At 48.7% G+C, this 12,333-nt stretch overlaps 1 protein-coding gene across 1 annotated transcript in view; it reads right to left on the reverse strand.

Moving 5' to 3' along the window:
- Positions 1 to 12,333, reverse strand: part of LOC142775106 (glutamate receptor ionotropic, delta-2-like) — a 79,353-nt gene that overhangs the window by 9,629 nt on the left and 57,391 nt on the right. The window contains exons 3-5 of the mRNA XM_075876445.1: positions 2,618 to 2,708; positions 2,384 to 2,545; positions 1,589 to 1,742 (exon numbers count right to left, since the gene is read on the reverse strand). Of these exons, the coding sequence (XP_075732560.1) occupies positions 1,589 to 1,742; positions 2,384 to 2,545; positions 2,618 to 2,708 (407 nt within the window). The remainder of the gene's footprint in view (positions 1 to 1,588; positions 1,743 to 2,383; positions 2,546 to 2,617; positions 2,709 to 12,333) is intronic.

Genomic DNA, 12,333 nt, shown 5'->3' on the forward strand with positions numbered 1-12,333 from the left:
TTAATTTCCCTATGTAGCCTATCCTTTTGTCCAGCATTGTTACAGTCGCGATCCGTCATGAGGTGTTTTGCGTTCTTTGACCCAGACCTGGACCTCGCGCAAATAAAAAAACACATGTAATCCTCATCCTTCTCATAGGGGCGCATTAAGAATACCGTTAAATTAGTTTCGGGCACCAATCTGTCAGTTGTTTGGCCTGGAGGCCATCGATTGGAAGCCATCTGCATGCAGATGTGACCTTGCAGTAATGGAAGAATTTATTTCGCAGTGTGAAGTGTGAAAATCTAATTTTGAAGTTTTGGTTCTTGTTCTAGTTAATTAATAACTTTTTAGTCCTGGTTCGACTTGGCAGTAAGAACAATATAACGTTCAGACAGATTCGAGGTAACCGCTTTGTGCACGCGGATATATTCGACCAAAAACTAAAAGTATATAGAAAATACACGGGTGGCAAAATATTACGTTGTAGTAATAGTTATAGCGGCTAATTGAATTTCAGCGCATTAAAAAGAACCTCGTATGGTCGACTCCCACAAGACTAACTGCAGCACCCGAAAAATGCATTACTATGAACAATTCTTGTCGAAATAAACGAACAGCCTTTAAATTATTGGTTTCATGAATGGAATGATTGATTTAAAGGCGTGTGACTGTTGCGCCGAGGACATTTTTTTAAGTAAATTTGTAAAGCACAGATGCGTGAAGCATCACATTGTGACGATGGTATACACGAGTTGTGAAAACTGCAGGGCAGCACACAAACAAAAAATTCATGCACAAATACGGTGCCTCCCGTCCTCGCCAATAAATTGTCCTGTCCACTCATAATTCTGAAGAAAGGACGGGAGGCACCGCCATTGTTCAGAAAAGCTGTCTTATAGTTTTTGCATCTCGTCTGTATATGCGGAAGATACAGCAGAAAAATGGTAGCTGTAAAAGTGTTTCTTTATATTCGAAGCATTTTTTTTTTTGCGTACTGCGCACACTTTGAGCGTTTTTTTTTTTTGTTCGCCAGCTCTCGGAACTGCTTTGGACAAAGACCACATGGCAGGCATAGCGTTGGTGAAACGTTCATTGTGGTTGAAGTCCTGTCGACCTAATTTTATAGTGTACACATATGCACTCCAATGATACAGGCATCACGTCTGGTTAGCATCAATTGTGGGTAAGCGCCTTCCACTGAAGTTTGTCTACGTAGCACTATATATCCAGGGCTACTATTCTTGCAAGCACAAGCACTACATTTCAGCTTACCGCTTCTGAAATTGTTCAATGCCCATGTTGCTCTTCGCATCGTTGCACAAGAGTAACAACTGATTATATAAAACATATGCGGCTTTCCAGCATACATTTCTGTGCGTATGGCATTTGTACATGTATTTAGCACCGCAGCATTTGATCGACAAAAAATTACAACAAAGTAACCTTCTCTCCACATGCTTCGCATGACAGCGATTCCAATCAGCGGAACTTTTTTTTAATGAGGGAAGGGCTTCGTACGAGTGTGCGTGCACGTAAGAAATCTTTGCCTTTCGTTGATAACGGAAGCATGGTGAACAGTACATTCTTCGTGAAAGTAAAGACGCACCTTGTCCCAAGAGACTGCTCGACAGAGCCCAGAAGTAGGAAGCAGCCTTGCTTGCTAGCTTTCGAGCGTCACCTTCAGCCTTGGTAGAAATGTGCCTCAGTGCAGGTATGATGAAGCTCAGTGCAGTCACCGATATCAAAAGGCATATCCACGTCTGTAAGAGATCCATGTGGGCCCTTGAAATTTGTTAATATCATCGTCATGCGTATAGATATAGCCTCGTTGAGCAAGTACTATCGACGTCAAACGAAACTCGAACAGCGGTAAGCATCCAGTCATCACCACTGACAGGCACGAACACCTGGATCAGCGGCCCGTTACATGTGAGGTGATTTGTATCTCTTCGCAGTCAGCACTCACGCGACAGGCGAGAATTCGCGCTATAAGGGAGGTTTTCGGCATCGCTACCCGAGGTTCCCAACTATATCATTTGAGCCTCCGTCGCTTCACGAATCTCTCAGCGTGAACCGAAGCGGGAACGCGGTAACGGCTGACGTGAGTATAATGTAGTACGCAATCCACGGACTCAAATTGCAATTAGGTTCGTCGTGTGACTACAGCTTTACTGAACGGTGTGCACTATACCGTTGCGAACGCTTACTGCTGTTCGCGTTTCATTTGACGCCAATAGTACATTACCTCGCAATAAACAACAACACACTGTTTATATGAAAGTTTTGAAAGCCCTTTGAAGTGCTTTCAAGAATCGTGTTGTACAGGTTTCAAGTTTAAGGTTGACAGGGGACCACTAAGGAGCGTTTTCCATTCATTTGCACGACATTGAAGTTCACTCACCGTTAAATCGAATGCGCTTAGAATGCGGAAGTTTCCCGTCGCGACATCTTGCTCTCCACTCGTGATTGCTATTTCGGCAAAGTCGTACACGTCCGATACGAGAAGATCGTCTACGACAAGGTATTCTTCCAAATTGAATGGACCAACTCCAAGGTTCGCCCTCTGAAAGAGAGCCCATTTACACATTTAGTACAGGAGCATGAACTCCCGGTAAAAAATTCTTCAATGACTCACTTTTAAATAGACATCGCTCAACATGCCGGTGTACACACCTTCCGGACTCTTGGTCCCCCACTCCATGTCTAGAGGTTTCACAATGCGGTAACTGGAAGTAACAAGCAGACTGCAAATGTCTTTCGCAACGTTTCATTGTCATTGCCAATTGTTCGTGTATTTGCCAGCGATTCAGCATCGGTCAGGTGGTCACCGAGCATCAAGCGAAAATGCTACGTCTTTCATGGCAGTTCAGTATTGCGTCACCATGAAAGAAGATGAGACGATATAACAGAACAGAACAACAGAAACGCCGAAATCAGTTCGTGTAGAGCTGGTCAGAGCCACTGCGACCGACATCAACAGTTATGACTACAACATAGGAGAGCCGGGAAGGCACGCTTATTGAAGGCAGAAGTGCAACCATGTACGGTCAATCATCTTCAACGGATCAACCAGTCGGGTCGTCTGCACCAGATGACGCGCGTTTCGAAGCTTCACTGCCGCGTTCTACCATCTGCCATGATCTGCCACGATTTTAGAGTGTAATACAAAGTATTTTGGTATCACTAATCATTTCATTTTTACTATTATTCTTTCAACGGTGGAGCTGTTTAGCCTGGAAGGAAATGCACGATGCAACGCGAAAACACCTTGTTGAGCTGTGCATAGTGCTTGTGACAACTCACCCGCCTTGCGCCCACCCGCTGGACCGTTTTACCAGGCTTGGATGGGATAGAACGAGTACAGAAAGAAAGAGAAAGGTAGAGACAAAAAAAAAGATATAAGAAAATAGAGAGAAAGACAGAAATAAAAAGAAACTGAGTAAAAAATTATACAATCTCCCACTAAAAGTAGATGCGAAGCAGCGCTGGTGTTCACTTGTGTTGCCATTCGTTGTTTCCGTTTGTATGTTTCATTTGTGTGTGGAGTTATGTATATTTTGTGCACCGCTGATATTACCCCCCATCCTCCCATTCGTGCGTATTACCATGTGTGTGCCGCAGTGCCGCTCTTCTATTTTCAGGCCTCTGACAGCTCTCTGGCAATCAGAGCTAGCCAGAGGGTCAGTCAGATAGCTGCGGTCTGGACAGGAAACAGCGTCGTGGTCACGTGTGTGAGAAACTCAAGACGACCTGAAACTGCCCGAAGATCACAAACTCGAACGCTGGGACAGCCAGCGTAAACGTAAACAAACTCTACCGTCGTGGCAGCAAACGAAACAATGCGCCACGTGCGCGTTCGTTTTTTTTTTGCATTGTCCATTTGGAAATACGTAGCCAAGCAGCTCGCCGAAAAGCTTAATTGATATTGTCGAGCGTACACTCTCGGGGTACGACTTCATATGCTCACAAGATCACTCGCCGCTGGCTCTGTCAACGAACAAAACAGCCAGCTGGTGCACGGCATTTCGAGAACAATGCAAGATGAGCTGCAGCGTCATTGACGGCTTAACATGCTCACGTCTTCTTGGTACATGTAACAGTCATTGCACAACACGACGCGACTTCGCGCGAAAGTGATCGTGTCGCCAAAAAAGCTCGAGGATATATACCTTCTCACCTATCGCGGAGTAGACGTCGCGAACACGCGTTGATCAACTAACGTTTTTGTCTAAAGTTTAGACATTCGTAGGTATTGTGAGCGCGACAAGCGAATGACTCTTTATTCTCTTTGATATCATCATCACCTGTACATCTTCTTCATCTGAAAATATCATCACCAGCGTGATTTAGCTCGAGCCTGGCTGAATAAACCGGTTCCTCACAAGTGGTGGACTGTGCTTTTCGTTCCCTCAAGTCCTCTCGCCCGTTCTCGCTGGAGCTCCGCTCGGGTCGTCGCATACAACCCCCTGCCATGGCGGCCCACGAAAACCCTGGCCCATCCAACGTCACCATCCTACTGCAGCCACCGCCACCCGCTCCGCCCAACAACACTCGCCTGCGTGATCCACCTGTGTTTTCCGGTCTCCGAGGCGATGATGTCGAAGACTGGATCAAGAACTACGACCTCGTCAGCGATTTGAACAGGTGGGACAATCCACAGAAGTTGCGCAGTGTCCCACTTTACTTGTCCGATGTTGCGAAAACTTGGTTCTGGAACCACCACCCGGATCTTCCCGACTGGGACACTTTCGAGCAGCAAATTAGTCAGATATTTGGTGCCCCTGCAGTTCGCACTGAGGCAGCAAAGAAGAAACTCGCAGAACGCACGCAGCTGCCGGGTGAATCTTACACCTCTTATATTGAGGATGTCCTTGCACTGTGCAAGCGCGTTAACACCGGCATGTCTCAGAACGACCAAATACGCCACATTATTAAAGGCATTAACACCGTCGCTTTTAACGCCCTCGCCACGCAAAATCCTGCCACCACCCAGGACGTGATAACCATCTGTCAGTGACATGACGAGCTTCAGTCTCTTCGCCTTTGCTACGATGCCACCGACGTTCGTTCGCCTGCACCCCTCGACTTGCATGCGCTTATCCGCGACATCGTTCGTGAAGAGCTGCACGGGCGCTGCTCTTCCTGTGCTGCGGAAGTTCCTTTCCCTTCTGAAAAAGATAGCTTGCGAGACCTGATTAAACAAGAGATCGCCTCCGCATCGCGTGCGACGTGTTCCAACAGTCCCTGCGTGCGCCAGACGCGCACGTACGCCGAAGTTGCCGCGCTCTCTGCCGCACCCACCGTTTCTGTGCCTACAACAGCAGACCATACGCCTGTGGCTTCGTTATCACCGCCAGCGCGTGCACCACCTTACTACGCACCTCAGCGCCCACCTCAACCAATCTGTTACTACTGCGGCTATCGAGGACATATCGCTCGGTTTTGTCGAAAGCGCCAACAAGACGAGCAACGTGGCTACGCTCCCGAAGAACATCGAAGTTTCCGTCCGACCATGAACTGCCTACGACCACCCTCCCGATCATCCTATTACCGTTCACCGTCACCTACTTACCATACGGACATGCCTGGAAATTCCCGTACGTCTCACCGCAGGTCGCCTTCGCCAGGTCGCCGTTCAGTGTCGCCTCTACGACCCGCCTCCCATTCCACGAACGCCCACGCGGAAAACTCCCCAATGCAGTTTTAGGAGGGAAAACTGCATCCCTTGGACAGCTAACAATTCCTCCAGACCGGCCATCGAATTTGATAGTAGTGTTTGTAGAAGGTGTACGTGTTGAGGCTCTTGTAGACACTGGCGCTGCCGTTTCGATTATTCGTGCTGATTTTTGTTCCCGCCTTCGAAAAGTCACCACACCTTATGACGGCCCACCTCTACGTGCGGCGACCAACGCTCTCATTCGTCCAATTGCACAGTGTACCGTTCGTGTCTGCATAAAAGGCATTCATCATCACATTGTTTTCGCGGTATTTCGTGAGTGCACCCACGCTCTCATTCTTGGGTGGGATTTCTTGTCTTCTGCGTCCGCTTTCACATCATGTCATCAGCGCCTCCTGCATCTAAATGCCACTGACTCTTCTCCGATTGAACACGATGGACGCACTCGCTTTGTCACCAAGTCAGATTATGTACTTCGGCCATACATCGAAGAAATTCTAAGTGTTGATTGCACCGACATTGTGGATGGCGACGTACTAATTCTCCCTTACGGTCATACCCTACGTAGGGGCATTTTGATCACACCAGGGCTTATTCGCTTCTTCGATGGGTCTACGTACCTAACCGCCATAAATCAAACGCCCGAGTGTGTACTGCTCCCCTGTGACTCAACGGTATCTTGTACGGTCGACAGTGAGCCTGTTGCGATTGTTACTCTTCCGAACAACAACCACAACGATGTTCCGAAGTCACAATCACTGCCATTCAATGCCTCTGCCACACCAGTGTCTGCAACAATAAGCAACGACTTAACACCTGATCGAACTGAAGATTTGCTCGCCCTGTTAAATAAACACCGTTCTCTATTTGACGTGAACTCGCCCGCCCTCAGCATGACTACCACCGCTACTCACACCATCCAGACTGACGGCTCTCGTATTGTACAACGGCGTCCATATCGCGTGTCTCAGGCAGAACGCAAGATGATCGAGGAAAACGTCTCAGACATGCTACAACGCAACATCATACGTCCTTCCTCGAGTCCCTGGTCATCCCCAGTTGTTCTCGTTCAAAAGAAAGATGGGACAGTGCGTTTCCGCGTCAATTACCGTGCGCTAAACAAAATAACGCGCAAGGATGTTTATCCCCTCCCTCGGATCGATGATGCGCTGGATTCATTACAGGGCGCAGAGTATTTTTCTAGCCTCGACCTTAGGTCAGGCTACTGGCAGATACTAATGTCGGAGTCTGATAAAGAGAAGACCGCCTTTTCAACGCCAGATGGGTTGTACGAGTTCAATGTGATGCCTTTTGGACTCTGTAATGTGCCCGCCACCTTCGAACGCATGATAGACGGCGTATTGCGTGGTTTGAAATGGAAAACATGTCTGTGCTATCTTGATGACATAGTAGTGTTTTCATCCACGTTCTCGCAGCATCTACAACGTCTTGACGAAGTCCTTATATGCCTTGCAAAAGCCGGTCTACAGCTTAACACCAAGAAATGTACCTTTGGTAGCAAGACAATCAAGGTTCTCAGCCACCTTGTCAGCAAAGAAGGAATTCGGGCCGACCTCGAGAAGCTTGCCGCTGTCCTCGATTTTCCTCGTCCACTACGTCAAAAGGACCTGCGCAGCTCTCTTGGGTTATCTTCTTACTTCCGGCGCTTCATACGCGGTTTCGCGGAACATGCGTCTCCGCTCCATCAACTCCTCGCAAAGAACGACCCATTCATTTGGTCCGAAGATTGCGAAAGCGCTTTCACGGCATTGAATCAAGCCCTCACGTCGGATCCGGTACTGTGCCACTTCGATTCCACCGCACCCACGATCCTTCACACCGACGCAAGTAGTCATGGTCTTGGTGCGGTACTCTTGCAGCGTGACAAAAACTCACGCGAACGCGTCGTTGCTTACGCAAGTCATGCTCTTACCGCTGCAGAAAAGAACTACACTATCACCGAGCAGGAGTGCCTTGCTGTTGTTTGGGCAGTGCAAAAATTCCGACCATATCTTCACGGCCATCATTTTACCGTCGTGACCGACCATAACGCCCTATTCTGGCTTTCATCGCTGAAAAACTTATCGGGTCGCCTCGGTCGCTGGGCGCTTCGCTTGCAGGAGTATGATTTCGATGTCGCCTACAGATCTGGGAAGAAGCATCAAGATGCTGATGCTCTATCGCGCTGTCCTTTGCCCAGCGGAAGCCACTCACCATCGATACTCCAAAATGACAGCACCTCTCAAATCGCAGCGCTAAGTTCATCACCTGCCACCCTATCCGTCCTTGTTTCACAACAACGTGTCGACCCATACTGCTGTACCATTGTTGACCGCTTGACCGGCTCTACTATTCCTCCAAACGCCAGACTCCGTCGACAACTTAAACAATTTAAGCTTGTCGGTGATGCTTTATGTCGCTACATTTACCACATCGATGGCAACAAGTGGGTACCCGTCATCCCACGTTCTCTGCAACGTGAAGTTCTGGAAGCCTTTCATGATGATCCAACCGCCGCTCATCTAGGCTATCACAAGACTTACGACAAAATACGAAGTCGTTGTTTTTGGCCTGGCCTCTCTTCAGCCGTCGCTAAGTACGTCGCCTCCTGTGTCCATTGCCAACGGCGAAATCGACCGACAACTGCTCCGGCTGGCTTAATGCAACCTCTTCCTTGTCCCGCCTCGCCTTTTGAAGTCGTTGGAATCGCCTTTTGAAGTCGTTGGAATCGACTTGTATGGCCCTCTTCCTATATCATCCAATGGGAATCGCTGGATTGTCACGGCCGTCGACCACCTTACCCGCTACGCAGAAACAACTTCTATACCATCTGGGACTGCCACTGCGATCACCGATTTCTTTCTTCGCCACATCTTTTTGCGTCATGGAGCTCCACGCATTCTCTTCAGTGATCGTGGCAAAGTCTTCCTATCTTCCATTGTCCAGCAAGTTTTGCGTGCCTCGAACACTGTTCACAAGACCACTTCTAGCTACCACCCACAGACCAACATATTGACTGAACGGTTTCATCGGACCCTATCAGACATGATCGCCATGTACACTCACCCCAACCACACGAACTGGGATGCAATTCTACCCTTCGTGACATTCGCCTATAATACGGCTGCTCAACGCACTACCGGGTTTTCTCCATTTTTTCTCGTCCATGGTCGCTCGCCGAGTTTCGCTCTGGATGTATCTTTCCTTTCGGCCCCTGCACCCTCGACGGCTCCTTTCTCTGAAGAATTCCTATCTCGTCTCGCACACTGCCGTCACCAGGCCCGTGTTAACACCGGCCTCTCTCAAGACACTCGAAAATCTCGCTACGACTCCTCTCGCCATGTTGTGAGTTTTTCCCCTGGTGACGAAGTTCTTCTATGGACCCCACTACGCGTCCCCGGTCTATGCGACAAATTCATCAGTAACTTCATTGGGCCGTACACGGTGGTCGAACAGACATCTCCTGTCAATTATCGAGTTTCTCCTCTTAGCGCTAGTCCTGATCATTGTTGCCGAGGAACAGAGATAGTGCACGTATCTCGTTTAAAGCCTTATGCGCGACGCATTTCATAATACTGTCAAGCGACCAGGCGGCCGCTTTCACCGCGCGGGGGAATTAGTGTGAGCGGGACAAGCGAATTACTCTTTATTCTCTTTGATATCATCATCATCTGTAGATCTTCTTCATCTGAAAATATCATCACCAGCGTGATTTAGCTCGAGCCTGGCTGAATAAACCGGTTCCTCACAGTATCGGTACCATGAGTGCGCGTCGCATCTAAAATAAAATTTTTATGACACGTTTTGGACCAGTTTTGGCACTTTCATGAACCTATTTTCTAGTCCTAAGTGGCACTCATATGTGTATAGGCTTCGATTCAACCTACTTGGTCATAAGCGTACATACTATGTGGCATTATTACGAAGAGGCGAAAATAAGATATAGCCGACAATAAAATAGGCAACGAAAGGTTGTATACATTTCTGAAACCATCACGGTTGTTTTTTTGTTTTCTCGCGTCGTAGCGTATATTATCATACCACATATGCTGGCCCAAGGATCGAAGTGCGCCCGCGCGCCGTTCGCGACCAGCGAGCATCAAACACATGAAGACAACAGTCGCGATCTAGGGCCTTCTATCACCATCGAAGATTGATGATGTAGTCAAGTTCTAAAAGGTTCACACACGCAAAGATACGACGGCGTGAGTTAGTTCGACCACAATCGTCTTCGCTAAGTGCACGGAAAACAGGCACGGCTTCACAAGCGACAACTACGAAAAAAAAAAAAATAATAACTCCAAAGTTGTCTCCATGCGTGCGTACGAACGTGTAGTACATAACTTTTGAGGCATGTGTACGACGAAGTCAGCAGGCAACAGTTCGCTGCGTTGTTCGCAGGAAACTGACGGGAAGCTTCACGGGAAACATAACAAAAGCGATAAAGAGTAGCTTCAAACACTCGCTGCCACTCGTAATCACCTCATCTCGCAAGGTGGAACAGGCTTTAGAAAATAACGTCACGCGTGATAACAAGCGAAGGCGCAGTGCTCAAGCGCCCACATTGCAATCCGTCGAGTCTTCACAAAGATGGCGCCGAGCGCTTATCGTACCTTTTCGGCGTCTGCTAGCCTGAAACCTGCCCAAAACTCTCCACACTAAGAGAGAAAGGAAGAGAAAAGTGAGCCCCGTAACTGTCTGCTTAAGGGAGCGTCACCACAACAGTAGCTCACAAGGGATGGGGGTGAGGAGGGATTAAAAGGATAGGAATAAAGGTGTAGAGAGAGAGAGAAAGAGAGATGAGGTAAGCCAGAGAGCGACGACATATCGAAGGAATGGGAGAGATAGGAAAGATGGAAACACGGTCACAGAAGTCCGAGGACGGGGCACCACTTGCGAGAGCTCTTGTCGGCGTCAGGAGATGGCGTAGGGCAAGTCCGGTCGGCCAGAGCTGCGCTGTCGTCGAAGGTCGACATCAGGAGATGAAGTAGGGCCAGCCCAGTCGGCCAGAGCTACGTTGACGTCGGAGATTGCGAGGGCACAACCGATCGGCGCGGAATCCAGCGAGCGAGTGCAAAACCCTCCAGATTGTCCTGTAAGCGGCTGGCGACCCTCGGGATTCCCGCGGGTCGCCAAAACCGCCCAATCCTAGAAAAACGAACGCCAACCGGAAGTGCGCAGCGAAAGGGACTGAGCAGGCCGAAAAGAACGAGCGCGCTTTGGCTGGCTCTGGCAGCCCGTGAGTAACCAGAAGTGGAAAATTGAAGAGCCCCAGTGTTAACACCCAGCGCTGCTAGGAGGCTGCAACGCAGTGAGCGCACAGCTGTGGCGGAGAGATAAACAGGAGAGGAGGAACGAAGTGGAGGCTGCTCTTATGCTACCTCCTCCACCCCACCTCCTCGCGCTCACGCGAAGAGAGGGCCCTCGGCGACGATCCGCTCCACCACTGCGAATGTGCCAACTCTCCTCGCGTTTACGCGAGCGCAGGGGGAGAGTAGGCGCATGCGCAATAAGGGTGGTCACGCCGTACACCGGATTGAACTCCGCCATAAGCTGCTTCGCATCTAAAAGAGAGAAAAAACAGAGAGTGAAGGGGGAAGAAATAGAAAAAGTGAAACAAAGAAGGTCACCCTGTATAGAAAAACAAGCAAATGAGAAAGGAAAGTGAGAATAAGGAGGATTGGAGAGGGTGAAGCGTAGCGTAGCCTTGTATAGCACAGTATGGCCAGGTGTGCGGTAAGGGAAGTGAAGCTGAGAGGAGGCCACCAGCCCCACTGTTTCCTCAATGTTCGAACCACTATAGTAGCTGCCCCAATTGGTTAAGTTATCTTTAGGTATGGCCAAAAACACGTAAAAATGTGAAAATGTCATTTTCTTGCCTAGTCTTTTCCTTATTTTACACTTTACGTTTACTGCTGGCTTATTGGCCACAGTGGGATTCACTAACACCGAGCAAGCAAGCATGCACGAGTTGCCCGCTGGCTCGCTGACGCTAACGCCCACAGCTTACAGACCCAAAACACAAATCACATGCTCACACACCACAATGCAAAAACAGGTCGTGTTGAGAACAAAATGTTATGTAAAAAAAACCAGGGACAGAAACTATTTTCGATTTTGTGGAAGCCTGCTCAGGTGGACAGTTTGACTTTAGTTGGTATCGGGCTTCGTATACGACATGATTACTAGAGCATAAAGAGACAAATACTAGAATATGGTTACTATATGGAAATGTTTACATTCGGCCCAGCCCAGCAGTCCCAGTTAATAAAAGTTATAAACTTCGAGAATAGTGCAGTATAGGAAACAAAACAATGAAATATTTATTTAATCCTAACAGTTTCGGCTAGTGGACCAGCCTTCTTCGGAGGATCTAAGCGAAATTATGCAAGTTCCCGTAGCAGAGGGCCACCCTCACAGTTTGAAGACCCCCAAAACGAAAAAAAGAGAAAGAAACGAGACAAACGGGCGAACAAGGCAGCAACAAACAAGAAGAAGGAGAGGAAGTAGAAAGGAGCGACGGAGAGCCGCCGGAAGCGGGCGGGTAATCCTTGCATTTTTACAGGGGATAGATAAGACGCGCCGCCAGCGGAGGCGACCAAGGAAAAGGGGAAAAGTGAAACACGTGGATCGAGTTAAAGTTCACGTGGTTCGGCGGCTGGCCCGCGGCATCG

Source organism: Rhipicephalus microplus, chromosome X (genome assembly GCF_043290135.1).
Source record: "Rhipicephalus microplus isolate Deutch F79 chromosome X, USDA_Rmic, whole genome shotgun sequence".
NCBI lineage: Eukaryota > Metazoa > Arthropoda > Arachnida > Ixodida > Ixodidae > Rhipicephalus > Rhipicephalus microplus.